The 13,157-nt window shown below is 40.6% G+C and overlaps 1 protein-coding gene across 1 annotated transcript in view; it reads right to left on the reverse strand.

The window, feature by feature from the left end:
• The window catches only part of myo5b (myosin VB), a 265,930-nt gene that overhangs the window by 72,858 nt on the left and 179,915 nt on the right, over positions 1 to 13,157 (reverse strand). The window contains exon 16 of the mRNA XM_043674299.1: positions 12,330 to 12,427. Within this exon, the coding sequence (XP_043530234.1) occupies positions 12,330 to 12,427 (98 nt within the window). The remainder of the gene's footprint in view (positions 1 to 12,329; positions 12,428 to 13,157) is intronic.

Raw genomic sequence — 13,157 nt, forward strand, 5'->3', positions numbered from 1 at the left:
AAGAGGTGTCAAATATTGATCAAAGAGTCAATAACAGCAGGAAGGAGAGATGACATCTTAGAAGGCTCTTCAAATGTGTCAATTAAGATTCAACAAAAAAGCAACCACACTTCTGGGAGTGTACGATAGGCCCCCCTAACAGTTTGAGAGAAATAGAGCAGATGTGTAAGCAGATGTCAGAAAATGTGGCCGCGGCAGGTGGTGGTGTCAGACAATATGGTCATGGCAGTAGGAGATTTCAGGTTCTCAAACATTAACTAGGGTCTTATAATATTAAAGGTTTAGAATCACAGAACTCCTACAATACAGAAAGAGGCAATTCTGCCTTTCTACGCCCCGAAGGGCATCCTCCATCCCAGTATCCCTGCATTTAGAGGGAGCAAAATTGTTAAAATGTATCCAAGAGAACACTTGAAGCCAGAACATAGAAAGACCTACAAGAGAGGGGCTGTCTTGGACTTAATATTATGCATCAGAGCCAGGCAAGTTGTTAAAGTATCAGTGGGGGAAAATTTTGCACATAGATTCAAGATTGTTTTGTAAAAGAATGAGGATAGGCCTAAAATCACATTTCTAAACTGGCCAGGGTGGGGGAAGTGTTGTTGGTGCACCAGGGCCAGTGGTAGTGGGAGGGACATCAGGGGCCAGGGCAGCAGCGTTCCAGAGCAATGGTGTCAGAATCTGAGGCAAACTGGCAGTGTTCAGGCTGACTGACAAGTTGGGTGTGGAGTCAGCTGGATGCTCAGGCTACAGAAATGGGTTTGGGGCAGGGGTTGTTGTGGGTGACAAAATCACATTGGGCCAGAGGGTGATGTTGTGGTCATCAGGAGTTGGGGGAGATATAGATGTTGGGATATGGAATGCTAAGTTGGGGTGGGGATGTTGAGCTTAATAGTAACTCATGAGTTGGATGGATTTATTGTCTAACTTTTCCCAGTTAACTATTATCTTAACTGAGGCAGTTAACTATTATCTTAACTATCTCAATTCACCAGCTTTAATGGATACTTTCGGAGAGCTCCGGATGGGACAGAATTACCAATCATAATCTTCAATCTTCAAAGCATTTCCTACCAGTGTTTATAACCCAGAAACAGGCCTGTTGAACCAACAGATCCAGTATTCATGCTGAAGATTTGTATTTCAGAACTCTACTCTTGATCATCAGTGCTCACAGTTTGGGTTCCACCATGGCCACTGAGCTCCTGATCTCATTACAACCTTGGCCGAAACATGGACAGATGAGCTGAATTCCAGAGAGATGAGAGTGACAGTACTTGACATCAATGCTTTTAGTCTACAGTTTTAGTCCTTTCTCCTTTATATCCCTGTTTGGCATTCCCTGAAATACATCAATGCTATCCACCTTTGAAATAGTTGGTTTCAAATTCTAAGATCTCCGGGTAAAGAAATTTCTCCTAAAATTTCCAATAGATTTATTGATGTCCATCATGTTACTTTCAGGTGTTGCAGATTGTGATAGGGACCTTGAACTGTAAGTGAATGGCAACATGTGCCACTATTCATGCACTCATTAAGATGAGATACTAACTTTAGTGGGGAATGGATATGATTAGGTGCAAAACGTCCACCTTTCTGAGATGAACAGAGAGCCCACACTAAAAAATGAATGATCTGGTAGCTATTACAGAGACAAAGCTCCAGGCTGACATACATTAAGACTGGACTATTTAAAAAAAGGTTAGGAAAAAAGTGTAGCATTGGCTCTGTTAGGTCATTGCCCTCATGAACTAAGGATGTAGACAAGATTTAGATAGAGACAAGAAATGATAAAGTTAAGAAGTCACTTGCTGGTTGGTGGAATGTGGATTTGAGGTTACAATCAGATTGGCCACAATTTTATTAAATACCAGTGGAGGCTTGAGGAGCTGAATGGACTACTCCTTGTTTGTATGTTCCTCCAGAATTGTACAGGAGGGGGCAATATTGTCATAGCAGTGTTTCACCTTTGGCTCAGAAGCAACTTCCTTTGCTGTTGATGTGGGAATGATGAATGTTACAAATTGCAAACCATCAAGAAAGTAAGAGATCATGATATTCAAAAGAAATTTATCCATATGTACTTTGTTCCTTGAATTTCAGATCCGTGCTGCAAGGAACATTTATTCAGGGAATGATTAAAATAACAAGTGACTTTCAGCACAAGAGCTAGGATATCATCTATTTTTTCTTTAAAAAATTGAGCTTTGATGGATTTTCATTGTATTATAATGTTCACAGAACCTAATGCTAATTTCTCAACCTTAAGATGTTCTCTACTCTTCTGCTTCATTGCACCAAATCATATGAAAACTAAATACCTGCAGGAACCATCAGCAATCCTCTAAAAATTGCAAATGGGGGGATTGTTGGTTTCCCTAACTGTTGAACTTTGGATATTATTGCTTAAAAGTAGAATTTTTACATTCCTGATATTTCAGAAATAATGGCACTGAGACACATGGGACCTTTTTAATCACTTTTTCTTCAACCAACATCAGTTTACCTGGATGTTGACCAATCATTACTGTCCTTAAATTGAGCCACTACCATTGTAGAAAGCAGTTAAGAGTTGATCTTCAAGTTGGGTCTGAAATGATATTTATAGACCAAACTGGGTGAAACTTGCATATTTATTTCCCTAAAGAACATTAGTGAACCAGATGAGATTATACTGCAATCAACGACTAACTTATTAATTGAATTTAAATTTCTCCAGCTGCCACATTGGATTTTGAATCCACATTACTAGAAAATTAGTCCAGAACTCTGTATTACTAGACCGGAGACTTGTCACTGTGGCATTGCCTTCCCATACCAAATATGATGATGCCAAGATCAATATCTGGGCTAAAATATCATTGCACAGTAGTGTAGGACAAGCAATTTAAAAACTACAAATGGCTTCAGCTTCCTTACATTCATAAAAAAGTTGCACTATAAGCAATTAGCGTTGTCAATATTCTTAAGGCTGGTGTTATGGCATCAGATGGTGCGAAGGCAACAACTGGCTATTGCTATATGGCTTTCACGCAGCATTGGCCATATGACTTCAGTGTAGGCCAAAGTCCCTTCAAGCCTGGCCTGCTATTCAATAAGATCATGGCGGAACTGGTTGTGGATTTCAGGTCCAATTTCCTGTCAGCTCCCCATAACCTTCAACTCCCCTGTTTAACAAAAAATCTATCCAACTCTGCCTTGAGTAAATTCCCAGTCTCCACTGCTTTTCGCAGGAAAGAATGTCAGACTAAACCTCAGTGATAACATTTCTCCTCATCTCAGTCTAAGAAGGGAGATGTTTTGTTCTTAAACTGTGTTAACCGGTTATATTTTCTGCCCCAAGTTTGAATACCTTCCAATATCTACTCTATCAAGTCCCCTCAGGATCTCATATGTTCCAATCAAGATCACCTTTAATTCTTCTAAGCGCAAAAGGGACTAACCTTTCTTCGTAAGTTTCCCTCATTCTCTGAACTGCTTCTAAAACAATTATATCATTTTTCAAGTAAGGATAGCCAAATGTACACGAGATTCAAGGCCCTGTACTGCTGCAGTAAAACAATTTTACAAATCTGCAATTTCATCTCCATTTCATAAAAAATTCATTCATTGGGCTTGGGTGTCACCGGCTGGCCAATATTTATCGCCTGTCCCTAGTTGCCCTTGTAAATAGTGCATAGTCTTTAGGCATCAGAAAGGAAGGGTTACTCACTGCAGGATTCCTAGCCTCTAACCTGCTCTTGTAGCCACTGAATTTTATACAGCTAGTTCAGTTCAATTTCTAGTCAGTGTTAACTCCCCAGGATGCTGACAGTGGGGGATTCAGTGATGGTAAAACCATTGAATGTGAAGGGACAATGGCTAGATTCTCACTTGTTGGAGGTTATTTCCTGGCACTTATGTGATGTCACTGTTACTTGCTCCTGGTCAGCTCAAACCTGGCAATTCTCCAATTCTGCATTTGTTTATGGACTACTTCAGTATCTGAGGAATCATGAGTGGTGCTGAACACTGTGTGATCGTCAGCAAACATACATACTTCAGATATTATAATGGAGGGAAGGTCACTGAAGAAGTGGCTGAAGATGGTTGGGACCTAGGACATTACAATGATGAACTCCTGCAGAGATGTCCCACAACTGTGAAAACTAACTCCAACAAGCATAGGAGAAAGTGAGGACTGCAGATGCTGGAGATCAGAGTCGAAAAGTGTGGTGCTGGAAAAGCACAGCTGGTCAAGCAACATCCGAGGAATTGGATGATTATTTAAATGGAAACTACGTGCAGAATTGCATTGAAAGGCAGGAGAATGGTCCTGAAACATATTGCCCATTTGGAAAATGACACAATGGGTCAAATGGCTTCCTTTGTACCACAACATGTCTGTGACTGTGTGCATACAAGTTTTCTGTCAAGATCCAGGCTGAAGCAAAACATGGGGCTGTATTTTACCAGGCTGGTGGGGTCATAATATGATGGTGATGTTAACAGCATATTGGGACTTCCACTCCCTTGACACCAGACACCTGGCTGCTCTTGTAGACCAAACAACACTCGACTTCACAAGTGGCCACTTCCACGATTTCAAGTTTAAAATTTAAAATGAAAAAGGACTGTCCATTCTCAAGTGCCTACCTATGCCAAAAGTCGAATGGCTTGATGAGTATCACATTTAAAATCTAAAGTGACTCAAGTTATTTATTCAATTATGGCAGGCAGACTGGCCATTACGGCACCCGTCCACCCTATTATGGGGTTAGTATGGGAATAGGTGTGAAGGTGGTGAGCTAGCCAACCGATATTTTTAATGTCTCCTCTGGTTTAGAAAGGTCTGGTGGGACATGTAAAACCCAGCCCACTAAAACAGAATAAAAACTTTCCAGCCTTTGAATGAGACTGGTTGTGGTCGTCATCATAAAACTGCTCAAATGAGAAGCTGACACTTGCATAAACTACTTGATCCAAATTTCAACTTGTAATCACTGTAAATTAGTGAACAAAGTTTTCGTTGGAGACTCTTGAACATCTTGGGAAACCAACAAGTATAAAGGATAATGGTGGAGTATGAACAGGCATGACACAAAATGTAGTAAATAATGTAATTGAGTTTTGAACATGTTGGAAAAGGACAGTAAGGAAAGTAGTTGAGTGCATTTAGAGAGAGATGTGTTTAAAAGAACTGGGCTAAATGGAATATATCACATCATGTTAGTATTTTTCATTTCAGTTTACCAACGTATTAAGAGATAAGATGAAATTCAATACATTGTGAATCATTTACACTCTGCTGTTTTCTGGAATCATTTTTATTGGAGGGGCTGCTGGCACCATTGTCAGAGAAGGGTATACCTTGCAGATTATTTCTTGTCTCTTAATATTTTCAAATTAATTATGCACCTTGATCCAAGTTGTGCACTTTACAGAGATCCTGGATGCTGATAGATCATCAATAAAAATATATTTTATGAAGATATAACACCTTACAGTGTGCGCTTCCAGATAAAATAAATTGGATGCGTAACGCTATCACAAACTGTTGAAAGTGGACTGATCTGGCAGGACAGAGAAGAATCACTACCACAAGCTCAATTGCAGATAAGCAGCAGGTCGCAACTTCACCTTTTGTTGTGACTGATTTCTGCAAATTTTCTGCAATTCAATCATTGGAATGTTTCATATCCACTCTCACTCAAGCAGTCACTTCTCAGCATGAAATAAATGTTTTGAATTGGAAATGATTTTGGGCTTTGACTGTAATGATTGCTGAAATATCTGCTCGGGTTGTGTTATTTGAGCAATTAAACTTGAATTTAGGTTAATCAGCTGCACCTGGGAAGTATACCAATGTACTAATTCAGGCCAAATGTTGGTGTGCAAGCAAATGTCAATAAACTAACATGGAATCCAGCCAGTTTTTTTCCTATTCTATGATTTTGCTAATATTTCTGTCCTCTGCTGATGCAATGTACTGCAAGCTAGAAGAAGGAACCTTTTTCCCACCTTTATAGAATCACAGAATTCCAACATTACGGAAAGAGGTCATTCAGCCCATTGAGTATATACCGACCCTCCAAAGAGCATCGCATCCAAACCAACCCCCACCCTATCTATCCTATATTCCCGTATGTACAATGGCTAATTCACCTAGCCTGCAGATCCCTCGACACTACAGACAATTTAGCATGGCCAATCCAGCTAATCTGCACACAGACACGGGGCGAATATACAAACTCCATACAGAGAGTTGTCCAACATTGAAATCACAGAGTTCCCTGGTGCTGTGAAGCAGCAATTCTAAGCCCTGAGCCACTGTGCCGCCTCTCAACATTGATTTCAACAACTTCAGAGCAAATATACCACCCTTCATTTTGATGACACCCAATTCCCCTACTGTTCACACCTGTCATCAACATCTATTTTGTATCTCTTTCAGGAACATTAACGCAAATTGTACTTGTGTACAATATTATTTGTCAGAAATTCCTCTGACTCCTACTTTGGTGGTGTTGTTAATCACTTCAAGTATAATACCAGTGAGAGAATCATTGTACAGAACATTTGTTTTACTCACTAACAGGATGGGAGTATCATGTACTGCCCATTCTCAAAATGTCCTCACGAGACAGTGGTAAGCCACCTTCCTTGATTCCTGCAGTCTGTTAGAAGGATAAGCTTAGTGCTGTTAGTGAGTGTGTTCCAGGATTTTTAGCTAGAAAAGATAATAGAATCAGTAGCATAGATCCAAGTTAGGTCAGTGTGCACAGAGGAGAACTTGTAAATGGCGGTTTACTCATGTTTCTACTGCCCTTGCCCTTCTAAAATGAAGAATTTGTGCATTTGGGAGATGCTGTTGAAGAAGCCTTGGTATGTTGCTCGGATGCATCTTTTAGATGGTATACACAGCAGCCATGATCTATGGAAAAGCAATAAGGCAAGCTGTATATGTCTATTAATGTGCATAGAAAAGTCAAACTCACAGAAAGAATAACTCAAGAAATTTGAAGAGGGAAGTCTCGCTTTGAGAACCTCAACTGCATCCATTTACTCAATATAATGCAGCAAAAAGTACAGTCAAGAGTCCCAACCAAGATCAAATCAAATAGAACCAATTACATTTTTATTGCTCATAATCGCACTGACAGTTATAGATTGGCTATCTGCTTCAAGTAAAATAAAACTTGTACAAGTCTGCAGTGCAGAAGAAATATTGACTCTTTCATTTCACTGCTGCATCTGGCCACCACACAATAGGATGGATGTGGAGACCTTGGAGAAGATGTTAAAATACAAAGAGGTTTATTAGGACGTTGCCTTGACTGGAGCATATTAGCTATAAGGAGGTTGGGGAAATGTAGACTTTTTTTTCATTGGAGCATCAGAGGCTGAGGGTATCACCTGATAGAAATATATAAAATTATGAAAGGCATGGATAAGATGGATCAACAGAGTTGTTTTCTCAATGCAGACATGTCAAATATTAGGGAGCATAGGTTTAAAGGGAGAGGGTGGAAGGTTTAAATGAAATGTGCAAGGTATGTGTTTTTTAAAACTGAGGGTGGTAGATGCCTGGAACATGCTACCATGGGAGATAGTAGGAGATATGATAAAGTTTGGAGGCATTTAGACTGACACGTGAACAGACAGGAAAGAGAAATACAGACAGATGGGATTAGTTTATAACGCCATCATATTCATCCGAAGGGCCTGTTGTTGTGCTGCACTGTTCTACATTCTTAAAATGATATCAACTTCCAAAAGTTAAACAATAAGAAAGGTAAATTGCATAGATCACTGCTCCTGAAGCTTTGTATTATTATTAATAATTTATGGGACTTTTTAATATAAAAATAATTGCTATAGTATTTCATTTGAAGCAGTGTTTCATTGATTTTCCAGGTGATGAGATTTTGTTGGCAATCATATCTCTGCATGCACTAGGGATCGTTCAGGATTATGTTTAATCCCTCCTTGGTTCTTTAAAGGAGATAGTTAAGAGTATTCTCTGAAAATTCCAGGAAAAAGTATGGAAAATTGCAACAAACTAGACTTTGCCTTACGATTCAAATTCAAAATTTTAGATGTTAAATGCTATATTTTTCACATTAACTTTATACCAGCATGGAGCAACATTTGGATATATATGAAGCAATGCTCTATTATCCCCTTAGAATTTCCTTAGTAGGTCCCTTAGCTACACTGCCTTTAAGTTCGCCAAAAATATCACTCTTCATAAGCCTTTTGCTTATCATCCTCCATGTTGTTTAACTTCTGTCAAGTACCTCAGGACATGTTTCTTTGCTATACAAATGCACATTATTATTGCAGTCAACGCTGGACTCTCCAAGTTATAGCATGGAGTGAATCAATGTAGGTTTTATTGTAACATTATTTCAGAATGAGTTACTTTGCCATCGCAAAGTTTCAGAACATAAAAGCCAGAAATAAAGATTGCAGAAGTCAATCATTCAAGTTGATTGGTGCAATGAAAGTAGGAATTCACAGTGTAACAAGTACTGTCTAAAAGTGCTTCGTAACCAATGAATTTCTTGAAGTGTTTTAATAGCTTTTGACAGGAAACTACTGTAGCCAATTTGCATTCAGCATGGCCCCACAAAGAACAAAAGTAACTACACTATTACTAATCAGCTTGTTGCAGCACAGTTGATCATAGCCTCTATACAGTATAGCGAAATTTGGATTCTGTTCCTTCAGCTAGTAAATGCTACACATGACATATTGCAATATGTCTTCTCAATTACAAGTGCAGATACTAACTGTTCCCTTCAATTACAGTGGATAGGTCAGTAGGGTCCAACAATTAGAAATGCACATTGTTCAAGATTTTCTCAGTTACATGAGCATGCATTTAAACAGCCTCATCAATCATAATTACATGCATTAATGGACTCATTAATCACAACAGCATGTGACAGAGCTTGTCTATTATAATGTACAAAAGATAAACTCATCATTTAACAAGATCTTACACATGCTAATATCAATTAGAACTGCGCAGTAATGCAATGAGTCTCATTTTTTCCAATCAGTAGAAGATCACACTTAAAAAAAAAGTTCTATTGGACAAAAAAATGTTAGGTTTGGTGTTCATGTATTGTCCTATTGTTGAGTAGGGATCAGTATTCTCTTAAAAATATCCACCCTCATAAGGAAAATAACAAAAACAACACTAATGCAACTGTCTATATGCCTACCTAATGATGCTGCCTCAGAGCTGAAGAATTCTATATCCAGAGTAAAATCTGCAATAACAATGTTAACTGTAGCATTTTGTGTAAATTAGATGCCAATTTTGAAAAATATTTTAACACACACTTTTGGCACTTTTTTCTGTACAGTAGTTTTCCTGCTCCTCGGATGCTGCCTGACCTGCTGTGCTTTTCCAGCACCACTCTAATCTAGAATCTGGTTTCCAGCATCTGCAGCCCTTGTTTTTACCTTTCTATACAGTAAGCCAGCAGCCTGAAGGCTCATTTAGGCTCTTTTAAGTACATTCATGCAGGCAAGTGCCATGGGTTACAGGCATTGAAGGTACACATTAACTCTAGACAGGCCACGGGGGTTTGAAGAATTGGTGAGGTCATGGAGGCATGCCCTGCTTCTGGAGGGTGGAAAGAGGAGGCCAGCAACACAGTCAAGCAGGCCTTGGCTAGAAATCATGCTGCCAGGGTCTGGTCAAAAGAATCTGCTGCAATGTCCTTTTGGAATCTGGTAACATGAATGCCTGGCCATACTCAGATGACAGGACTGAATTAATCAGATCCTTAGAGTGAATAGAGAAATAAGAACATATAAAATAGGAAGAGCAGACCTTTTGACACCCCAATCCTACTCTGCCGCTCATTAAGCTCATAATTGATCTGATCATGACCACAATTCACTTTCCCACTTGCACCCACTAAACCTCGATAATCAAAAATCTATCTAACTTAGCCATGAAAATATTTCAAAAGACACAGCCTCCATTGATCTCAGAGGTATGAAATTCCAAAGATAAATGGCTGTCAGAAAAGACATCCTTCTTCATTAATAAGGAGCCTCCTATATCAGGGAGAGGTGGGTGGCAGCAATGGCTTGGTGGTATTATTGCTGGACTGTTAATGTCATGCTCTGGGGACCCGGGTTCAAATCCTGTCACGGCAGATGGTGGAATTTGAATTCAATAAATATAAACTAATTTTGGAATTAAGAGTCTGGTGATCACCATGAAGCCATTGTCAATTATTAGAAAAAAACATCTGGTTCACTAATGTCCTTTAGGGAAGGAAACTGCCATCCTTACCTCGACTGGCCTGCGTGAGTCCAGACCCACAGCAATGTGGGGGATTCTTAACTGCCTTCTGGGATGGGCAGGAAATGTTGGCTTAGCCAGAAATACAGTCATCCCTTGAATGAATTTTTTAAAAATTATTTTTCCCTCTATACCTGTATCCCCCATGAGGGAAAGCATCCCCTCAGCCTCTCTACTCTGTCAAACCTCTTCAGAATTTTGACCTTGTATGTTTCAACAAGCATTTGCCGTATTCATCATTCCTTTAAACTCAAACACACACAAGTGCAACCTGCTCAACCTCTTCATTCCTTGAGTAAGATGACTATAATGGAAGCAGTTGTGTGTCTAGGTCCCCTTCTCAATCATCAAAAGCATTCACATTACTTGGATTCATAGCTAAACTGATTAACAGTTACTTTCCAACAGAAGGACAATCAAAAATACCTGTGCTTGTTAAGCTATTTGTCACAGTTTTGATCTTTAATGAGGAGAGTGTGCATAGTACCAGAGAGAGGAGTCACACTGGAGGTGGATTGCCCTTAGTGGTGAATCAAACAGCAATGGAGGAGAGCCATTGCAGGGTGGCAGCAATCCACCCTGGCACAACTACAGGCAATAGGTAGTCACTCACTCCTTAGGGTCACATGGAGTGATAGCCATAATATTCCAAGGCGTTGCTCCTCCAATAGGTTCAAGCTTGGCCTGTATATCCTGTGTGAATAACCAAATGTTTTGCCAATCCTTCAGCATCAATCTGTCATGTACATGTGTAATCTGCTGCTCCTCTCCAGAAGGAAGCTGTTGTGGCTCTCTCTCTCACACATAAGCTCTCCTTCTGTGAGCTCATCTGAAGGTGGGTCATGTGTCACCACGAGCCTTTAAAGCACACATGCCCTCAGCCCCTGTTCTATAAAGGGTTCCAGTAATTATCCATCTTTAATAGTTCTGGTTGTACCAGTTTCACTGAGCTGCTTCACTTCTCTGACCTCAGCCATGCCAGTTTCGGCCTTTACAGCCCTGAAATTCTGGTGGGTTTAGGCCTTACAGACTTCCTGCTGCATTCTCAACTCTTCAGAGATGATTGTTTAGGAACCGATTGACATCAATTTTTGAGGATTACCAGGATACCAACAATCAATTAGGTTCCTGCCACTGCACATTTCCAAAATGGCACTCAGCAGCTGGGAGAAAGAAAGAGAGGATTGCAGATCCTGAAGATCAGAGTCGAGCGGTGTGGTGCTGGAAAAGCACAGCCAGTCCTGCTCCTCGGATACTGACTCACCAGCTGTGCTTTTCCAGCATTATACTTTGACTCTGGCACTCAGCAGCCCCCAACTCCGGCCATAGGAACAGAGAGCCAAGGGTGGAATCACATTGGCAAATTAGCCTGAACTGTATCTTTACACTCCCTCGACATAAAATTAACTTCTAAAGGCCTAAGAACCTCCTGCCAAAGTTACGATTTACAGAATGTTGTTGCGCAGGGGCTTCAGGTCACAGAGCTCACGTCACTTTGCATAAATAGCACAATGTGGGCTGTATTAAAACTCTCTGGAAGACTTATGTGGGCAAAAGGAGTGTGCATACGAACAAGACAGTTATATTTGGTCAGGATCAAGAGTGTGGCACTGAAAAAGCACAGCAGGTCAGGCAGCATCCGAGTAACAGGGAAATCGATGTTTCGGGCAAAAGCCCGACATCAGGAATTTTCGATTTTCCTGCTCCTCGGATGCTGCCTGACCTGCTGTGTTTTTCCAGCACCACACTCATGACTCTAGTCTCCAGCGTCTGCAGTACTCACTTTCACTTATAATCGGTCAGGGCCAATCCCGAAATCAAAGCCTGCCATACCTAGGATTATTATGTATAACTGTATTCAGAATGAAAGCACAATACAGAGTTACTTTGAAAACCAAGCCTGATGACAACTTGAGTCTTTGCCTCCTCCTTGACCATCCCATCTTGAACCCAAATTCATAGTGTGGCATCAAACCACAAGAGAAATAGTATCACCTTGGTCAACGTATATATTACTTACGAGAATGCAGATTTCTCATCATTTGGCTTGATGCAGCGGACGTAGTGCGGTGTTGTAGCATTCAGGGTTTCCATGAGTAGTTGCAAAGAGTTCCGAAACTAAACAGAGACACAGGTTTTTTTACTTAAGTATAAACACACACATACACACGAGAGACTGAAGACTCCTCAACATAATATTAGCTGTTATTTGCTATGACAATGAGAAGTAGAGGGATCTTTTTCAGCTTTATCATTTAAATGGTAAACTGGTTGAGCACAAGTCTGACCTGTGATAAAATCATCACCCTTTTCATTTTCATTGGAGAAAAGAAAACAAGAACGCCAACGGTCTTCTCACAGCAGAGAGCGGCGCGAGCAGGGCGGAAGTGAGGTTGGAGCGCAGAGCTGGTCGGGAAGGTAGGTGACTGATATTTGAGTGGGTGTGTTTTAGACCTCAGGCCCTACATAGTAGGGCCTCCCACCCATCCTCCTCCTCTAACCTAATTTTAAAGTCCACAGGTAAGCTACTCAGTGTTCTTGTTTTCGGAGACGAGGTGTAGAGTAATGGCAGCACAGGCAGTGGAATGTTCCTCCTGCAGGATGTTCGAGGTAGGGGTGACCACCGATACTCCAGCCGACTTCATCTGCAGGAAATGCAGTCAGATCCTGCTCCTCACAGAACGAGTTAGGGAACTGGAACTGGAGTTGGATGAACTGAGGATTATTCGAGAGGCTGAGAGGGTGATAGATAGAAGCTACAGGGACATAGCTACGCCAGAGAACAGACGTAGCTAGGTAACAGTTAGGGGTGGGAAGGGGAGGCAGTGCAGGGATCCCCTGTGGTCGT

Source organism: Chiloscyllium plagiosum, chromosome 1, assembly GCF_004010195.1.
Source record: "Chiloscyllium plagiosum isolate BGI_BamShark_2017 chromosome 1, ASM401019v2, whole genome shotgun sequence".
Lineage (NCBI taxonomy): Eukaryota > Metazoa > Chordata > Chondrichthyes > Orectolobiformes > Hemiscylliidae > Chiloscyllium > Chiloscyllium plagiosum.